At 36.7% G+C, this 19,367-nt stretch overlaps 1 protein-coding gene across 5 annotated transcripts in view; it reads left to right on the forward strand.

Moving 5' to 3' along the window:
• The window catches only part of FUT8 (fucosyltransferase 8), a 293,901-nt gene extending 275,084 nt beyond the window's left edge, over positions 1–18,817 (forward strand). For all 5 annotated transcript variants that reach the window (XM_090271000.1, XM_090271001.1, XM_090270999.1 and 2 more), the window contains 4 exons: positions 6,484–6,730; positions 9,750–9,926; positions 14,438–14,588; positions 18,224–18,817. In XM_090271000.1, coding sequence (XP_090127126.1) covers positions 6,484–6,730; positions 9,750–9,926; positions 14,438–14,588; positions 18,224–18,541 — 893 coding nt within the window. In that variant the 3' untranslated portion in view covers positions 18,542–18,817. The remainder of the gene's footprint in view (positions 1–6,483; positions 6,731–9,749; positions 9,927–14,437; positions 14,589–18,223) is intronic.
• The last annotated feature ends 550 nt before the right edge of the window (positions 18,818–19,367 follow it).

Genomic DNA, 19,367 nt, shown 5'->3' on the forward strand with positions numbered 1-19,367 from the left:
CATCAATTTACTACCTCTGGCATGTGCTCCAGCCAGGGACCAAACTGTAACCCAGGCATGTGCCCTGATCGGGTATCCAGTGTCCTTCCACCCTGCAGGCTGATGCCCAACCAACTGAGCCACACTGGTCAGCGCCCATCATTAATAATTTTTAGAGTTTCTGTGGTATCTTTTTAAATTTTTAAAGAATGGCCTCATTTCTTCTTTCTAGAAAACCCTAGGAGGGTGATAGCATGATTTTTAATATATGATGAGGAAAAAAAGGATTAAAGATTGTGTTAACTGGACTACAGTGTTGGAGATAACAATTTTCCAGATTTAATTTAATCTGGATCGTGTTGTCTTTCTGTTATTGCCAGATTTATTCATTCTATAATATTTGGCATAATTATTTTTAAGTATTTTAAAATATAAAGCAATGAACACATATTGTTGAAAAACCCAGAAAGTATAGAAAATATGACAAAGAAAATTAAAATACCTTAAATAAAATGTGTATGTGTATTCTTTAAGTCTTTTTGAATGCATGTATTTTTCTTAATCGATATACTTTATTTCTTAGAGCAGTTTTAGGTATACTGAAAATTTTATTACAAAGTATAGCATTCCCAGATGTTCTCTCCTTCTCCGCTTCCTCCTCCCCTCCTCCTCTGTAGTCCAGTTCCCCTGTTATTAATCTTTGCATTGGTGTGGTCCATTTTTTACAATCAGTGAACTGATATTGATACATTATTATTATCTAAAGTTTACCATTAGGTTCAGTCTTTGTGTTATATAGTCCTAAGGGTCCTGCCAAATGCATAATGGCATATGTCCACCATTACGCAATCATACAGAAGAGTTTCAGAGCACTAAAAATCCCATGTTCACTTCTATCCCCAACCTCTGGCAATCACTAATCTTTTTTTCTGTCTCCATAATTTTGCATTTTCCAGAATGTCATATAGTTTGAATCATACATTATGAAGGCTTTTCTGACGGACTTTTTTAAAAAAGTTCCTCTCTGTCTTTTTGTGTCTCGAAGGCTCATGTCGTTTTATTGCTGAATAATGTTGAATTGTATGGGTGTATCACAGTTTGTTTATTTGTTCACCTAAGAGGGACATCTTGATTGTTTCCAGTTTTTAGCAATTATGAATAAAGCTGGTATAAACATTTATGTGCAGATTATTGCATGGACATATGTTTCCAACTCATTTGGGTAAATACCAAAGAGAAATTGCTGGGTTATATGGTAAGACTATGTTTAGCTATGGAAGAAACTGTAAACTGTCTTCCTAAGTGGCTGTCGTAGTCTGCTTGGGCTACCATAACAAAATACCATAGACTGGGTGGCTAAACCAACAGACATTATTTTTCACAGTTCTGGAGGCTTAGAAGTCCAAAATCAGAATGTTAGCAAATTCGGATTTTGGTGAGTGCCCTTTCCTGGCTTGCAGACAGATGCCTTCTTGGTGTATCCTCACTTGACAGAGTGAGGGAGCTCCGGTATTTTCCCCTTCTTGTATGGCATCATTCCCAGCATAGAGGCCCCACCCTCATGACCTCATCTAAACCTAATTACCTCACAAAGACCCCCTCCTCCTAATGATCATCACATGAGAGATTAGAGCACCACGTAATTTTGGGAGGATGCAAACATTCAGTTCATAACAATAGCTGTACCATTTTGCATTTCCACCAGTGATGAATGAGAGTTCCCGTTGCTCCATATCCTTCCCAGCATTTGGTGTTTCACTCACTGTTTTAAATTTTAGCCATTGTAAGAGGCATTTAGTGGTGTCCTGTTTTAAGATGCAATATACTAATGATCTATAATATTGATCGTCATATGATTATTTGCCATCTGTGTTATCTTTAGTGAGTTATCTTTTGCCCATGTTATAATACGGTTGTTTGTTTTCTTATTGTTGAGTTTTAACCCTTTGAGTGCCATGTATAATTTGAAATATGGATCAACATGAGAGAACATTATATCAATATATAACTTAAGGTACAAAGAAAGAGAACAAAACATAAAATACAAATTATTCCATTGTTATTTACATTTATAGCCATTGAGAAAAGAGTTGCTGGGAGCGACGCTGGCACTTTTGGGAAAATTTGTCAGTGTCACAGCGATGTTGGCACTCAAAGAGTTGAGATCTTTTTATATTTTAGATATAAAGCCTTTAAAAGATATTTTAATATGATTCTTTCCTTGGTCATGTTCAGGCTAACTGATAAGCCTGTCAAAGGCATTATTTCTGTTATAGTGTTTTTGATTTCTAGCATTTACTTTTCATTATTTGTAGAGTTTTTATCTCTTCGTTTACATTGCTCATCTTTTCTTGCATATTGTCCACTTTTTTCGTTAGAGTCCTTAGCATATGGTCATAGTTCTTTTAAATTCCCAGTCTGATACGATCTCTGCAATATACAAGTCTGGATCTGGTGGTTGCTTTGTTCCTTTGGTCTTTATTTTTTTGTTATTTAACACATCTTGTAACTTTTTTTGTTGAAAGCTGGACTTGCCGTATTTGCTAAGAAGAAACTGAAATACATAGGCCTTTAGTGTCAGGATTTATATTTATCTGGCAGGGAGTTAGGCTGTGTTAACTCTTAGCTATAGCCATGAAATCAGATACTAAATTTTCCTCTAGTATCTTTTTGACTGCCTTGTGGTTTTTAGATCTTCTTGAAGACTCTTTAAATAGGCAGTTCTTTTAGCTGTAATCCTTTGTTACTACTCAGTAGACCTATTGATATGGTGGTATAATATGAGGTAAAGGAAGTATTCCAAATTCCTCTGATTAGGTCTGTCTTTAATGAACCTGAGATGGGTATATTCCTTCCCCGAGGTTGGTTAGGCTTTGGTAAAACATCTTCAATAGCTTAGGCTCTAGGAAAAAGTTTTCCTTGAAAATGGGTCTTGAGGAGAACAGTGAGCTCTTTTAAAAATACACTGAACTAGTATGTGCAAATTCTCTGAAAATGAAAAAGTACAATACGTTTTATTATAATGATAGTAATGATCACAAATAGCGATAACGAAGGATATGAAAATGTTAGTTCTAAATAACATTTAATTTACTTTTGTATTTTATATTATGAATAGAAGTATTCTTTTTTAAAATATATTTTATTATGCTATTATAGTTGTCCCAATTTTTTCCCCTTTGCCCCCCTTTGCCCAGTACCCCATTCCCTCCAGCAATCCATCTCAGCTTAGTTCATGTCCATGGGTCATGCATGTAAGTGCTTTGGCTTCTCCATTTCCAATAATAGTCTTAACATACCCCTGTCTATTTTGTACCTACCAATTTTGCTTCTTAACCTCTGCACCATTTTTCCCTCATTCTCCTCCTTCCCACTCCCTGCTGATAACCTTCCAAATGATCCCCATACTTATTATTCCATTCTTATTCTGGTTGTTTGCTTGGTTTGTTTTGTTTTTGTTTTTTTTAGATTCAGTTATTGATAGTTGTGAATTTGTTGCCATTTTAATGTTCATCATTTTGATTTTTTACTTAAATAAGTAAGTCCCTTTAACATTTCATGTAATAATGACTTGGTGATGATGAACTACTTTAGTTTTACCTTGCCTGGGAAGTACTTTATCTGCCCTTTCATTCTAAATGATAGGCTTGCTGGATAGAGTAATCTAGATTGTAGGTCCTTGCTTTTCATCACTTTGACTACTTCTTGCCAGTCCCTTCTTGCCTGCAAAGTTTCTTTTGAGAAATCAGCTGATAGACTTATGGGAACCTCTTTGTAGGTAACTCTTCTTTTCTCTTGCTGCTTTTAAGATTCCTTCTTTCTCTAACTTTTGGCATTTTAATTATGATGTGTCTTGGTGTGATCCTCCTTAGGTCTAGCTTGCTTGGGATTCTCTGTGCTTCCTGGGCTTGTATGTCTATTCCTTTGCCAAGTTTGGGAAGTTTTCCTTCATTTTTTTTTCACATAAGTTTTCAATTTCTTTCTCTTCCTTTACTCCTTTTGGCACCCCTATGATTCAGTTGTTAGCACATTTAAAGTTGTCCCAGTGGTTCCTAAGACTCTGCTTGTTTTTTTTTTTAATTCTTATTTCTTCATTCTGTACTGGTTGACTGTTTATTTCTTCCTTTTGTTCCAGATCATTGATTTGAACCCTGATTTCCTTCCCTTCACCATTGGTTTCATGTGGATTTCCCTTAGTTTCACTTAGCATAACCTTCATTTCTTCCCTTATGCATTTGCCGTACTTAAGCATATCTGTCAAGTCTGTGAGCATCTTTCTCACCAGGGTTTTGACCTCTGCATCTGTTAGGTTGGCTCTCTCCTCATCACTTAGTTCTCCCACTGGAACCTTGATCTGTTCCCTCTTTGGGGCCATACTTCTCTGTCTCCTCATCTTGACAGGCTCCTGTGTTTGCCTCCATGTCTTAGGTGGAGCTGTCGCACCTGTTACATTGTAAGGGGAGGAGCCTTAGGTATTTGTCAGTATAGGGTGACCCTGTTTCACCATGCTGTGGCACTGTATGTTGGGAAGGGGTCAGAGAGGGAACAATGCTGCTTGCTCAGTACTTGCCCCGTTTCCAGGCACTTCTCCTGCTTCCCGTATGGGACTGGTGCCTCTCTAACTTTTGCCTTGGCCATGGTTCCCAGAGTGGGTAGATCTGCAGATGTTCTAGGACCATGGGGGCCCTCTAAACAAATGGACTCTACTGAGAGACCAGCAGTTTCTTTCTCTTCCCCAACCCCCACTGGTTTTCACAGCTAGAAGCAATGAGGCTTTATTTTTCCCGGTGTAGTAACTGTGAGCTATGCTGTCTGGTCTGGTGCTGGGAGCGCTCCCCAGATGTCCCTCCCTACTTTTTAGAAAATGCATGACTGTGTTTCCACCCTGGCCACAGCTACTGTCACTGCCACTGCTGCTGCTGCTGCCGTTGCCACACCGTGCCCTCTCCACCCTGGCTTGGCCCCTCCTACTTGTCTGGATGAGTATTTCTTCTTTATATCTTTGTTTATTGGACTTCTATGCAGCTTGATCTTCTGGATCTTCTGGTGTCTACCTACACCTCCATCATGGCCAGAAGTCCCTAATTGTGTTTTTTCGTATGGTCATTTATCAGAGGCCAGGGTCTTCCTTTCTTTCTCTCTTTTGTTTCTTATATAAAAAAGAACTACCTCTTTCTCTTCCTTTTTTTCTCTCTGATTGTGTACCACTTCTCTTATCTTCACATCAGGGAAAGCACCCCAATTTTCCTGCCCTTAGGGAGACTATTAGAGTTTAATTGAAAATGCAGCTCACTCTGCCCCCACACACTCTTAATTACAGTTTCTCATATGATAAAAGTGCCCAACTCTGTTTCAAGGGCTTTGTTCTAAATCCTGAAATGAGTTTTACATATCAGAGAGAGAATATTTGCCAGACATTTTTAATTCTTAGTTGTACCACTGACTTTCTAATAACTATACAGTTGGTTTGAGTGATTGCATTCCCAGATCACAAAATTTATTTTAAAACACTTTGAATATATGCAGAAAAGCAGAATTTGAGGACTGTTGTTTCATTCTTGTGGGTACATTTTAAATGTATTCTAGGTTTAGTCTCCACAAGTACATTCTTTCCTTAATGGTTCAGTGATTAACTGTGATTCTCATTCATTATGCACAGTGACAGCATCTTGACTGGAGTTATATGTTCAAGTTAATAATATTTTGTTATTGAAAATTTAATTCAGTATATTTTATATTTGTGAAATCTCTCTGCCTGGTATCTCTTTGTGTCTTGTACTTATTACTACATGGTGTTTAACATTAGTGACATATAGAAGTTGGATTCTTAAACTAATCATCATCTATAAAAACTAGCATCTAATCTCTGTTGTAACTTTAAATTAATGTCCAGGTAAACACAGATTCTATTATTATCATAATTGAGAATATAATTGCTCTATTTTGGCCAAGAAAAAAAGACTTTAGAATTATCTTTTTTTTTCTTAAAAAGATATATAATGCTTGGCTTATAATTGTAATCTTTAGGTATCCCTGAAGTCATTTGCTCCAGCATGAAAGTAATGCAAGAGCCATTTGCTATAATGACAAGCTGCAAGTTTTGAGAACACTTTATGTCTAATTAAAAAATAATAATAATTACCAAAAAACCCAGAACTTTGCCTTTCTGGCTTTGTCCACTGGCAATACGGTTATTCTCTGATTAGACACTTTGGGTTCTAGATACCCTCTTTATCTGGGGTAGAAGTGTTGATTTAGCATCATATAATGAAAGAAAAGAAAAAGGCTATGGATTTAAGAGGCACACCAATCCAAATGTGAACTACAGCTCTGTCACTTTTGTGTTAACACCTTGGGCACCTTTGTAAACACCTGTGTGAAGTGAAAATTATAATACTTCTCTAGAGTTGCTATTGAATGAAAACACCCAGAGTGAGTCCTTGTTAAATGATAGTTGTATGAGCAACACAGTGTGGTGGTGATGACATTTTGATATTCTTTTAGGTGAAATAAAGGACAAAAACGTTCAGGTGGTTGAGCTCCCCATTGTCGACAGTCTTCACCCTCGTCCTCCATATCTACCCCTGGCCGTTCCAGAAGACCTTGCAGATCGACTTGTTCGAGTCCATGGTGATCCTGCAGTGTGGTGGGTGTCTCAGTTTGTCAAATACTTGATCCGCCCACAACCTTGGCTGGAAAAGGAAATAGAAGAGGCCACTAAGAAGCTTGGCTTCAAACATCCAGTTATTGGGTAAGAATCTGATTTGTTCCTTGTGACGTGATACGGAGTATCAGGGATATATACCTTTACAATGTATTGTGAACTTTACAATATATGGTTTAATTTTATAGCTTTACCCCAAAACAGATTCCACAGTTCACCTTAGCTACAGGGAGATTATTCTTCTTTTGTTCACTTAGAATGGCTGAGTCATTGTACTTTGTCATCCTTATTTTACTTATTCATTCAATAAATGTATTAAGCCCATATTTCTGAAATTAGATGTTTCCCTTGGGAAACCGGCAAGATTTTATTTTATTGGGAGTATTTTGGATATTATACATGACCTTGTCTTACCCTAACAGAGCCGTGAGATGAAGCTGTCAAATTTATAGCTTTTCAATTGTACCTTATTCTTAGGCTCCATTAATTACCGCTGGTGATTGTTTTGCTTTTTTGATGTTCTGGGTGTTTTGTTGTTGTTGTTGTTCTTTTTCTGTCCTGGAAGGTATTTTGAGAACAAGGATATCATTTGTACTCTAAGGTAATGTTAAAATTATTGTTTAAAATGATCTCTTGGCCCACTTGGGAGTTACAGTGTACATATGTATTCAATCTGGTGCTTTTATGTTAAGGGAGGTATGTCAGGAAATCCTGGGAGCAAGAAATATTTCCAAAAGAACATGTTTGCTCACAAGCATGTACTCCTATACACGTACATAAAAAGTCACAGGAAAAAGAGATTGCCTGGGTCCTGATGTCAGATTTCAACCCCATGGGAAATGTTCTTTGCCTAATGGAAAGAATACTGACCTAAAAGTTAAGTCACTTGGTTAGTAGTCCTGGCTTTCCCCTATTTAGGGCCACGCTACCTAATAGTAGCATTGGCTTTGATTTTCTCCATCAGTAAAACTGGGTAGGTAATACCTGCCCTAAAAATGGTGATGTGATAATATAAGGATTAAAACAGGATTTTAGTTCTATGGGAAAGCAGGTCCTACAAAATATCACATTTCAGAGTGACTGATATGTAAATGATTCCTCAAAATGGACTTGTAGACTAGACCATGGCATTCTGTAGCTTATACTGTTTGTGATAAACTATTGATTAATATTAATACATTGCTAATTCATTCACTTATTTGTAAGACATGTATTGAATACCTGCTACTATGGGGGGACAGAGATTAATGTTTTTTAAATGGCTACTTCCAACTCAATACAGCCTGTGGGAAAGAGACTTACATAACTAACATTATGGGTAGAATGTGATAACTACCATGAGAGAAGCATTAGAAATGTTGTAAGAAATCAGGGAAAGGGAAATGTACTTCCATCTGGATCAGGAAAGGCTTCACAGCTGCAGCGTTTGAACAGGATCTTGAAAGATGGAGAAAGATAACAGTATAGTGTTTAAATTACCAAAATACTTTCAACTACATTATCTCATTGATCCTGTAACACAGTCCTGTGAAGTGGGGAGAGATCATTATTTTACAGGTGAGGAAACTAAAGAAAGAAAATCTCTTTCTTTCCAGATCCTTCTTAACTTTAGATTTCCTATAGTTTTACATACCAGAAAGCAACCTTTATTAATTTTCCGTGGGCCATCCACCACGTTGAGAATTGGCCAACGACAGAAAATTGAGGTAGCACAGACAGCTAAGGTAGTCTCCTGTAATGAAGGAGAAGTGTGCTAGGGTTTAGGAATCTGGAGGTCCCAGCTACATCTGCCACTAACAAGTTCTGTGACTTTGGGCAACTTACTTGCTCATTTGGGGCCTTCATTGTCACCCTTTCCTCATTTGTTAAAAACAAATACCAGATTAGATGGTATTTAAGGTCTCTACTAACATAGTACTAAACAGATTTTAGTATCTACCTGTCATTCATTCATTCATTCATTCATTTCATCTAGTGAAATTGGGAATAAATAAAATCAGATTTTCTACACCAAAGGAGCTTGCTGTCTAATAGTGAAAATCAGTCAGGTATACAAATCACTTTTACTTTTGTGAGGACTGGGTTGAAGTACCTTGTGTTGTCTTTGCTCACTGTATTGTCTTCAGAAGCATCAGTTCCCTTAACTGTCAGGTAAAAGTTACATTAAATTAAATGACTTCTAATATCCTTCAGAGGTCTGAAATTCAGATTCTTCCATAGAAATTTCATTATGATCCTCTGTCAAATTATTGATCCGTGCCTAATGTCAGGAGTACTTGGAAAATTGAGAAAATTGCTTAGTGTAGTTTTCTGCCACTGTCTAAAATGCCCCTCTTCCTAAGATTCTCCTTTCTCTTACATCTCTCCTTTGTTTTTATTTTTATTTGCATGACTCCCTTGTGTCTTAGTCTTCATATGTATAGAAGTTACTGACCCCTATTTCAAATGTTAAAGCTAAAGAAAATACTAGGTGAAATCAGAATATCAAACACTGTTTCTTCTCATGAAAAATTTCACTGAAATTCAGTGGAATTATTCTTTTTGTCCCGCTTCATTACTTTGGATCACAGTGAACAATTCCAATTTCTTGAGAGAAGCAGGCAACTTTAAATTCTACAAGTTGGCAGTTTCAGAGTGACCAACAGGATAAAATGAAGGAAAAAAATGTTGGCATCAAAATGTTACAAATAATATATTAACGTTCTATAATAACAGCTGAGAATCTTAATATTATTCATTGTAAAAATCTTAAAAGTTAATATCCAGTTTTTTCTGAAAGGCTAGTTGGTATTTTGCTGCCTCTTAGGGACTAGAATTCTGTAATCTTCCATTTGTTCCTGATATGCCAATTACTTTTTCTATAAGAATGCATTTTTTTAAAGGCTTTACTTAGTTTTTAATTCCTTTTGTATTGTGTTAATATACAAATATATTTAAGATATATGTGTTTGAATTAAAAAAAAATTAATGGTGAAAAGGGAAAGAAAAATTAGTTTAAAATGTTCATAAAGCCATCATGAATAGGAGTATAAAGTTGAGTACCCTAAGAGCACCCAGTGAATTAGGATATTATCAGCAGAATCTGACTTTGTCCCTCTGCCCCCAGAGTTCATGTCAGACGCACAGACAAAGTGGGAACAGAAGCTGCCTTCCATCCCATTGAGGAGTACATGGTGTACGTTGAAGAACATTTTCAGCTTCTCGCTCGCAGGATGCAAGTGGATAAAAAAAGAGTATATTTGGCCACAGATGACCCTTCCTTATTAAAGGAGGCAAAAACAAAGTAAGTTAGATAAAGTAGTGATTCTAGAGTAAAACTTTTCAGTTGAAAGGAATCCTTAATTCCCATGACTTGTGATTCTTGTTATAATATTAGTACTAACTATTGGGGTTTTTAAACTCAAACAACTGTGTACTTGTGTAACTTGTTAATATAATCAAAGCAATTGTGAGGTGCCAGCAAAGTGTATATTTCATTCTTAAGCCTCTTTTCTTGGACCGAAGGCAGCTGCCATCTTGTTATGTACTCACATGACCTCTTTGTGTGCTTTTAAGAGAGAGCAAACTTTCTGGTGTCTCTTCTTGTAAAGGCACTAATTCCATTATGAGGACCCCAACCTTATGCCCTTTTTTAACCCTAATTACCTCTCCAGGGCCCTATCTCCAAATATCATCACATTGTGGGGTTAAGGCTTAAAACACGAATTCTGGGGGGTAACGACATTCAGTCTGTAACACTAACCAACCATACAAGACGGTTAGCAATAACACAGCAGGTGCTTGCCCTTTTGCTGTGATAGCTTCACTAACAATTACCGGCAACTGAAACATATGTAAGATAAAAGTTTCATCTTATTAAAATTTCTGGGATTTGGAAGTTTTATTAAAGAAGCATTAAGAGCCAAAAAATATGTTCTGTAAGTTCAGGAAAAGGACTGCTAGTATGTATTAAATAATGTGACCTGCCTATATTTCAGGCAGTGTGCTAGGTGCTGGGTATCCATGATAAGTAAGACACTGTCTGCTTTCAAGGAACTTCTAATGGGGGTGCAGACAAGTACTTTACAGAATGAGTAGGACTAATACAGAATTAACATCAGGTAGTATGAAAACTCATGAAGCACTGATCCTAATTGGGAATTTATCATAGGATCTGGATGAACCTAGAGTTGGCCTTTATTTAGTACCAGTAAATAAAGGATGTATTAAATATATGTGAAAGCAGTCTTAGCTCTGCTCAGATACTATCTGTTCCAGAAGTCATCCCTAAATGCTTGACTGTGTCCCTCCTCTATGCCGAATTATGTTTACTTCGATCCTATTAGTTTGAAAGAATTTTATTAATTATTTAAGCTATTTGACTATTCAATTTATTTTATTTATGTCTTGGTCCCATTTATATGTCATGAATGGAGGTTGGGAAGGAAAACAAATTTAGAATGAGGGCTATCATGCAGGAGTTTCTCCAAATCATTGGATAATAATTTAAATCTTACTTTTATCTCCTAAGAATTCAAATTAATCTGATGTAAGTTGCTTTTTTCCTTAAGTCTCTATTAAATACACGCACACACTTATAAACAAGAACCAAGATATTTACCAGCCAAGTATAAACCAACTTATGCAGTTATAATTCTTAAAAAAGAATTGGGGATTAAATGAACATTTGGGCACAAAACAGAATAAGAAATGTTCACAAGTACTTTTCCAGTTTGATATCTAGACCTATTAGAGAGATGTAGAAATTGTTCACCATGCTCTTTCATTTTAAAATACCAGACTAAATTTGTAGCTTGGTTGAAAAAGTATTAAAATATTAATTTTATCTACTCTTTTATTTGTTCTTGAATGCATTACAAGCTTTTTTTCTTTTTTCCTTAATTAGCAAAGTAATTCATACTCATTAGAAAATATGGAAGTTGGTAAGTATACAAGCAAGGGAAAAAATATTACCCACAGTCCCATTACTCAGTGTCAGTAACTGTTCAAATTTTGACATATTTCCTTCAATCATTTATACAGTTACACATTTTAGTAGTTTTATCATATTCTGTATAATGTGAACTCTTTTTGGATTAATACAGCAGTAGATCTGTTTTCCCAGGTCACTAAAAAAATCATTATAAACATCTTTTTTAATAAGTATGGATATTCCATTGCATACTTGACCATTCTCTCAATATTGGGTAGTTAGGTTACTTATAATTTTTTAAATCTTATAAATAATGCTATGATATGTGCCTGAAATTATCCTCATTATTTCCTTAAGCTATATTTCTGGACATAGAAGTATTTAGAAAAAAAATCTGACGTGCTTACAGCTTTGATTCATTACACAGTATTATGTTTTTATACCAAGCAACCCTTGTAGTACAGTTGGCAGTACTTGGATTATGGGGTTAATAAAATTTGAATTTTCTTTTTGGTGGTCAACAGCTAGAAACTCCTTTCCCAGTTGTAGTCCAGGCAGCAGTTTCCTTCATATTCTATTATAAATGTAGTATTTGTGCATACTTTTCCTCTTTGAAAATTCTTTAATTTTAATTTTCTGAGTCATGAGGAGTATCACCCTCAGTCTGGAGAAGGACTTAAGAAAAGAACATTTGATGTTAGTCTTTAATTTCAAATTAGTCCTTTGTGGGTGATATAAAAATAAATTTTTGTAAGGTAGAAGAAGAAAAAACTATTTTTTATTATTGCCAATCTCTGCAGCTTCAAAATGGAAGAATTCCTCTGCTGACATACTTGTGGGCAAGACAAGAAAGAAGCATGTTTGTACAGAAAGTTCCATGCTCATTATTGGAGATGCAAACTCTCGCTCTCCCATTATTCACTCCATTTCCTGTTTTTTCCACTCTAGGTGTCCTTCATCAAGTGGTCTTTTGCATAAAGAGAGAAGGCCTAAGTAATTTAGGTGCCCTTTTGATTTGGTTTCAGGGAGGGACCTATAAGTTAAGAATGGCATTAATGTTAGTGTCACTTCTCAGTAAAAGGATCACTTTTTTCTGTGTTTCACTGAGCACCCAAACCATGCTGACAAAAGTAGTCTTTAATTAAGGATAAAACCTTTACTGCTATGTTTTAGCAATTCCCCTTCTCCTCTGCCCTCCAGCCTTTTCATATTTATTTATTGCTGTTTCTGCCCTATGCCTGGTATGCAGCTTTGCAGGAATCACATTAAAAGTCTCTTTGTTTATTTTCTTTTTAGAACAAATGTGACATTTCCTTCATCTCCCTGGTTTGGAGTTGAGGAGGGCAAAATGTCAAAAATAATGAGACCAAATGGATCTGAACACTGAATACCAGTCTAAAACAGTGCTCAGAGACTTTACCTTCACAGTCATTATTAGAGGCAATGAGACAAAGCTCCTTGGTGGCTGGGAAATGAAGAGAAATCCGAAGCAGCTCATAAGGGATTAGGGAAAAGTCCCAGACATAGATAGCACTCACTTGTTTGTGTATCTATTCACATAACATTGTATGGAATGCAAGATGCTGTGATGCAAAGGAAAATACGTAAAGCTTAGTCCCAGTTTGGGGGCAAAACTATGTGGGAGACAGACAGGTAAACCAATTTATAATGTTTCCATATTTGTAAATAGGAACTATTCTTCTTTCAACAAATACTTACTGATCCTCTCTTATATCCCAATTTCTCTTCTAGGTGCTAAGAATAATAGAGTACACAAAACAGATGAAATGCCTGTTGTCAGTTAGGGATGATGGAGGTGGGGAATGAATGGAGGGAAGCAGTAAATAAACAGTAAATTTATATTGTGTCAAATGATAATAAGAGCCATGGAGAAAAATTAAGCAGGTAGAAGAGATACAGATTGCCCAAGTCCTTACTAATAAGGCTGTATTTGAGCAGAAGATCTAAAGGAAGTTAAGGAATAAAACCAGATGAATGTATAGGGAAAAATGTTTAACAGTCACAAACAATATTGACTGAGCATTTACTACATGTCAGATACTCTTCTGAGTGCTTTACATTGCTTAATATCTTTAATGCTTATAAAATTATATAAAATAGGTACCGTTATTATCTCCTTTTCAATTAACTGCCCAAAGTTTGCATTTTAACTCTGAAGACCTATCTCATACACTGAGAAAATTTATTCACTCTAGAGTATAATTAAACCTCTAATTCAGACTAGAATCATTTGAACATATGGTAGACTTTTTAAAGACATCCTATTATAATAGTTTTAAATATCTGTCTCAAGACTACCAAAATGTTACTTGGGTGGCCATTTACAAGGAATTTACCTTCATAAATGTATTAGAATGGTTGCATTACCGATATTGGTTAAGATGGTGCTTCAAGGATGGTAGTTAGGAGACCAGTCTGAATTATTACAAATTCTGAATTAAACATTTAAATGAAGTTTAGTCATGATATTTATAGTTTAAAGGAAAAGCTCAGTGATCAAGTATGAAAGCAGCTTGAAAAACCTCTTAGAGGTCACTCATTACAAAGAATATAGGAACTTTCTGTTTTCAGCTCTTTCATGAATTGAGAAGGGACATTTTGATGCATCATTGTGTGTTTTATATGACATGCCATGATATTTAACATACAGAGCACTCCAGAATGGTTTCGGTCCCACTGTTGGATTCAAAGGTGCTTCGTTGACTACTCTCTTGAATGTTATAATTTTAAAGCTCTCTTGACCGTTAGAAAGACAGGAACTCTTGGTCAGAGGAGAAGGTCTGCCTCCTGCTGATAGGGTACCAGCTCCTGATAGAATACTGTGATTTCAGTGACTATGTATGAATTTATTTCTTTTTCAGGTACCCTACTTATGAGTTTATCAGTGATAATTCTATCTCTTGGTCAGCTGGACTACACAATCGATACACAGAAAATTCACTTCGGGGTGTGATTCTGGATATACACTTTCTCTCCCAGGCAGACTTCCTAGTGTGTACTTTTTCATCCCAGGTAAGTGATAGTAGGGTATTTTTAAGTGGCCAGAACTTTTTGGTCATATTGTGGTAAGGAAGTTCTAGTTTTCTTTGTGGTTTTTTTAACGTTAGTTATCATAATTCCAGTGCAGTTTTCCTAATATTTGGGAATGATTTCTTTTATGTAAGTATGAGAAGATTCCCCCCCCAAAATAGCTATTTAAGTGCACTGAATATTTAGTTGTTTGGAAGCAACGGTTGAATACATCTCCACTGAAACCAACTACTGGAGTTTAAAGTGCTTGACTTGTTCATGGCATTTAACAGAAACAGCAAGTAATTAAGCTTACTTAATACTTCCTGATTTTGCATACAGTCAATATTTAACTGGAATACATCCATTTCTACACATTTATGCTCTCCATTTTGCCTCACTTGATTGCTTTATAGAAAATACAAAAGAGTAAATGTAATTCCTTCAAGTCCTATTACATTTCTATCAAGCAAGAAACTGTACATTAAATGTAAGCAATACTGTACTACACTCATTCTTTGAGTTTAATTGTTGCATATAATTATGTGTTATGGGTTTGCTGTATGTGTTTTTATGAGTAGTCCAAGCAGCCTTATATGTTCCAGTGGAATATCAGCATAGCATTATTTATTGTGGATTTTATTCTGCTCTTTAATTTATATGCATATTATTTGCTAGTTCATTCAACAATCTGTTAAATGACTTTTTGTGCTCAGAATTATACTAGGTGCAGAGGGGATTTCAGAGGAGATAAAAGTACAGATCTTACCATGGTCCAGAATATAGTGAGCAAAATACTCTCATGAAATAACTACCAAGAAATGTAAAGCATGTAAGAATAACATATGCCTGAAAGCTTAGAAGCAATTGAGAAAAGAAACGGAGAAAAGGAATGCCACATCGTTTTCATGAGAATATACTTCAGAGAGTATAAAGAAACAGGCAGTTTTCTATCCTGTGACAATGCACATGGTCACAGTGGGATGGTGATGTGATTGTTGGAAAGATACTTTTCCAACAAAGGCTATATGAGTTTCTTCAATATGGAATAAGAATACAATTTACTACTCAAAAAAGGTAGCTGCACAGAACAGTTGTTCACATAGGCAGCAATCCTAGTCAGAAGGGACTTGACCTTCAAGTTCTCATGTAGGCATCCACTGCTGTTGTTTCTCCCTAATTAGCGTCATGATCCCTTTTCCATTCTCAAGGGTGGGGGTGGGAGTGGTTATAACTGCTTGGTCTCTCTCAACTGTTTGATGATCTTGCTGTGTGCCTGCCTGATCAACAGGTGCAAATAACTGGTAACAGTCTCCACACATTTTTGAATGTGTATCATTAGAATGAGTAAATCAAGGGTCACTTTCCTATATGTACCACCTCCTCTGTGGGCCTAGGCTGTAGGCCTGCCTAAAGTTTGTTCTTCTAGTTGAGCATTTCTCAGCCTAGGCACCACTGGCATTTGGACCCAGATAAATTGTTGTGAGGCACTGACCTGTGCACTGTAGGGTACTTAATAGCATCCCTGGCCAGTAGCATGCGCACCTCAGGTTGTGACAATCAAAAATGTCTCCAGACATTACCAAATGTCCCACAGGGGCAAAATTGCCCTTGTTGAGAACCACCGCTCTAGTTATAGAGCTCTAAAATTAAATAAATTAAGTTAAATGAAGCTCTAACATTAAATAAAGTAAATAAAGTATCCCCCTGTGACACTTTGCCTTGCGACACATTCTTGTGGCACTCTCTGTCGTCGGTTTCCAAATCCATACACAGTGTAACTGGCCTTAGTACTCTTTGAGTCAGATTTTGGAAGGTGCAGTGAGAGAAACCAGATACTACATTTATTCCAGACAAGTGGCTCTGGATGGGAATTTCCCCCAAGGTATGGCTCAGGAAACAACAGTGGATACTATTTTCTCATTGAATAGCAAAACAAAATAGTTTACAAATATCCTGCATCACCCAATGAGACAAGAACCCACTTCCAACTTTCCTCACTAAGAGGTCCTCCTGACCGTGTCTGTTTTGACAAAGAAACAAGATCCCATCTACTCTGAGAGAGCTCTGGAGGCTCATGCAAACTCAGCTGGTTGCTCCTCAGGGATAAAATTCTGAACGCATAACCTGGGCTTATCCAGACGGTGCTCTAACCAACTGAGCTTACTCACCAGGGCTGGAAGAGTTTTCTAAGCAAAATAATAATATTCTCTCTTCTTTCCTCACCAGAAATTATTGGAAGAGTTTCTGAAACCCATTTATCCTATAATAAATGTATTTATTAATTGCTTAAAATGTTATACCTCCATGAGGATAGTTATAGTATAACTTAATCCCCAAGCATTAGGCTCAAGAAATTTCAGCTGCCATCCATCCAATGGGCATGGTAGGTATTCTTTAGACAGAGGAATCTGTTAAGTAGCCTTAAGTGCATCAGGTAGATGCATCTTCCTCGAAGACTAGTCCATCTTATTTTAGTCCTAGAATGCTACTATCTACATAGCACACTTTAAACTCTTTAGACTAGAGCCCTGGCTAGCGTGGCTCAGTTGGTTGGAGTGTTGTCCTGTAAACCAAAAGGTTACTGGTTTGATTCCCAATCTGGGCATGTGCCCCGGTTGTGGGTTGATCCCCAGTCAGGGTACCTAGGAGGCAATCAATAGATGTTTCTCTCTCTTTCTTTCTCTCTCCCCACCCCCCCTCTCTCTCCCTTCCACTCTTTCTTGAATGAGAATAAAATAAACCTTAAAAAAAATAAAAATAAAAAAACTTTAGATATGATATCACCTAATACAGGAAACTAAAGAACAACACAAACAAAGGAACTAAATAGAACAAAGAGCAGAATAACAGTCAATAGGGGGGAGGGGAGAGGGAGAGAAGGGGGATAAGTAAGGGAAGGGTTTAATTAAAGAGCCTGTATAAATGATTCATGGACATGGACAACGGGGAGGGATATGATTGCGGGAGAGGGGGTGGGTTAGGTGGGGGAGAGAAATTAGGGGAAAAGGGGACAACTGTAATTGAAAAACCAAAATAAAAAAAAATAAAAAAATAAAAAAACTTTAGAATAGAAATGGTACTTTACAGAATAGATATGTTTTACCTCACTTGCCAGTGCCAATAGACTGTCAGTAATTACATGAGTTTCTATTGAGAAGAGTTCTGAGACCAAGTCCAAATTAGCAGAAAGGAGTATGTAATTGATCAACTGAATGAAGGAAAAGGAGCAGTAGCATTTTTGTAAAGTATTTATAATCCTAATTCTAAACTTCAAATTCTTCAAGGGCACAAACTATGTCTTACTCATTTTTGTGCCACCAGTGCCCAACATGGAGTACTGTGTAGCTCTGATTATTAAAATTAACTGATTCATATTCTTATGTTTTCTATCTCTCAGAGACCTTAATTGTAATAATCTTTTATGTTAAAAAGATATAAGCACAGAGATGAAAAATGACTTATACTATACCATTATCTGAGAGCAAATAGACTGGAAACTTGTAACTAGAATCCGCTACTTCTCATTCTCTCGGTCCTCGTCCTAGTCTCGTTCTAGTCTCTTTGTCCAGGGGCTTTTAGATTGCCATGAAGGAGATCTGACATACACTGACAATTGTTTTTCATTCTCCCCCAAGGTCTGTCGAGTTGCTTATGAAATCATGCAAACACTGCATCCTGATGCCTCTGCAAACTTCCATTCTTTAGATGACATCTACTATTTTGGGGGCCAAAATGCCCACAACCAGATTGCCATTTATCCCCACCAGCCTCGAACTGCAGATGAAATTCCTATGGAACCTGGAGACATCATTGGTGTGGCTGGAAATCATTGGGATGGCTATTCTAAAGGTGTCAACAGGAAACTGGGAAGGACGGGCCTATATCCCTCCTACAAAGTCCGAGAAAAGATAGAAACAGTCAAGTACCCCACATACCCCGAGGCCGAGAAATAAAGCTTAAGATGGAGGAGAAGGACAACCAAACTCAGTTCAAACCATTTGAGCCAAACAGTAGATGAAGAAGGCCCTGACCAACAACACATGGTTAAATGTGTGGACACCCTCAGCACTAGGAGCAACTCAGAACTGACAGATGCTTCGTTGGTGGAATTCCTCTTCAACAAGGTCTACAATGCCCAGATTCCAAGTCCCGTCCAATAATGTACTCACATGTTGTTTTCTATTTTGCCCCTTCTTTCAAGATTATGTCCCCATGGAAAAAAAAAAAAAAAAAAAACACTGCCACATTGTGTAATTTAAGTGACACAGACGTTTTGTGTGAGACTTTAAACATGGTGCCTATATCTGAGAGACCTGAGACCTAATGAGCTCCCTACGCTGGGGAGGTTGATTATTAGGCAGTGGTGGTATTGTAACCACTGAATTCACTCCACTCAGCAGATTCGGAATGAGAAGGGATGTTTTTGTCTGGAACTTTTTTAAGTAATTGCATCAGTTCATCCACCTCATCTTTAATAAGTGAAGGAGATACATCACAATAAAATATTCACACTCCATTAGGAACTTTTGTAAAATGATGCCATGAACAGATTCTTTAGTACTCAGTGTTTCTGGACATTCTCTTTGATAACAAAAAATAAATTAAAAAAAGAGGCATTTTGTGGAGTTTCTAGAATTTTATATCATTGGAGTGTGTGGTGGTCCGCTTTATAGTGGAAAAACTATGATAAAAAGGGGTTTCTAGATTTTCTGCTTTTTTTTTTTTTCTGTTTCTGATTGACTAATCAGGCCTTAGCTCAAGAGTCATTGCTGCATTTTA

This window comes from Furipterus horrens, unplaced genomic scaffold (assembly GCF_987537825.1).
Source record: "Furipterus horrens unplaced genomic scaffold, mFurHor1.1.pri manual_scaffold_3, whole genome shotgun sequence".
NCBI lineage: Eukaryota > Metazoa > Chordata > Mammalia > Chiroptera > Furipteridae > Furipterus > Furipterus horrens.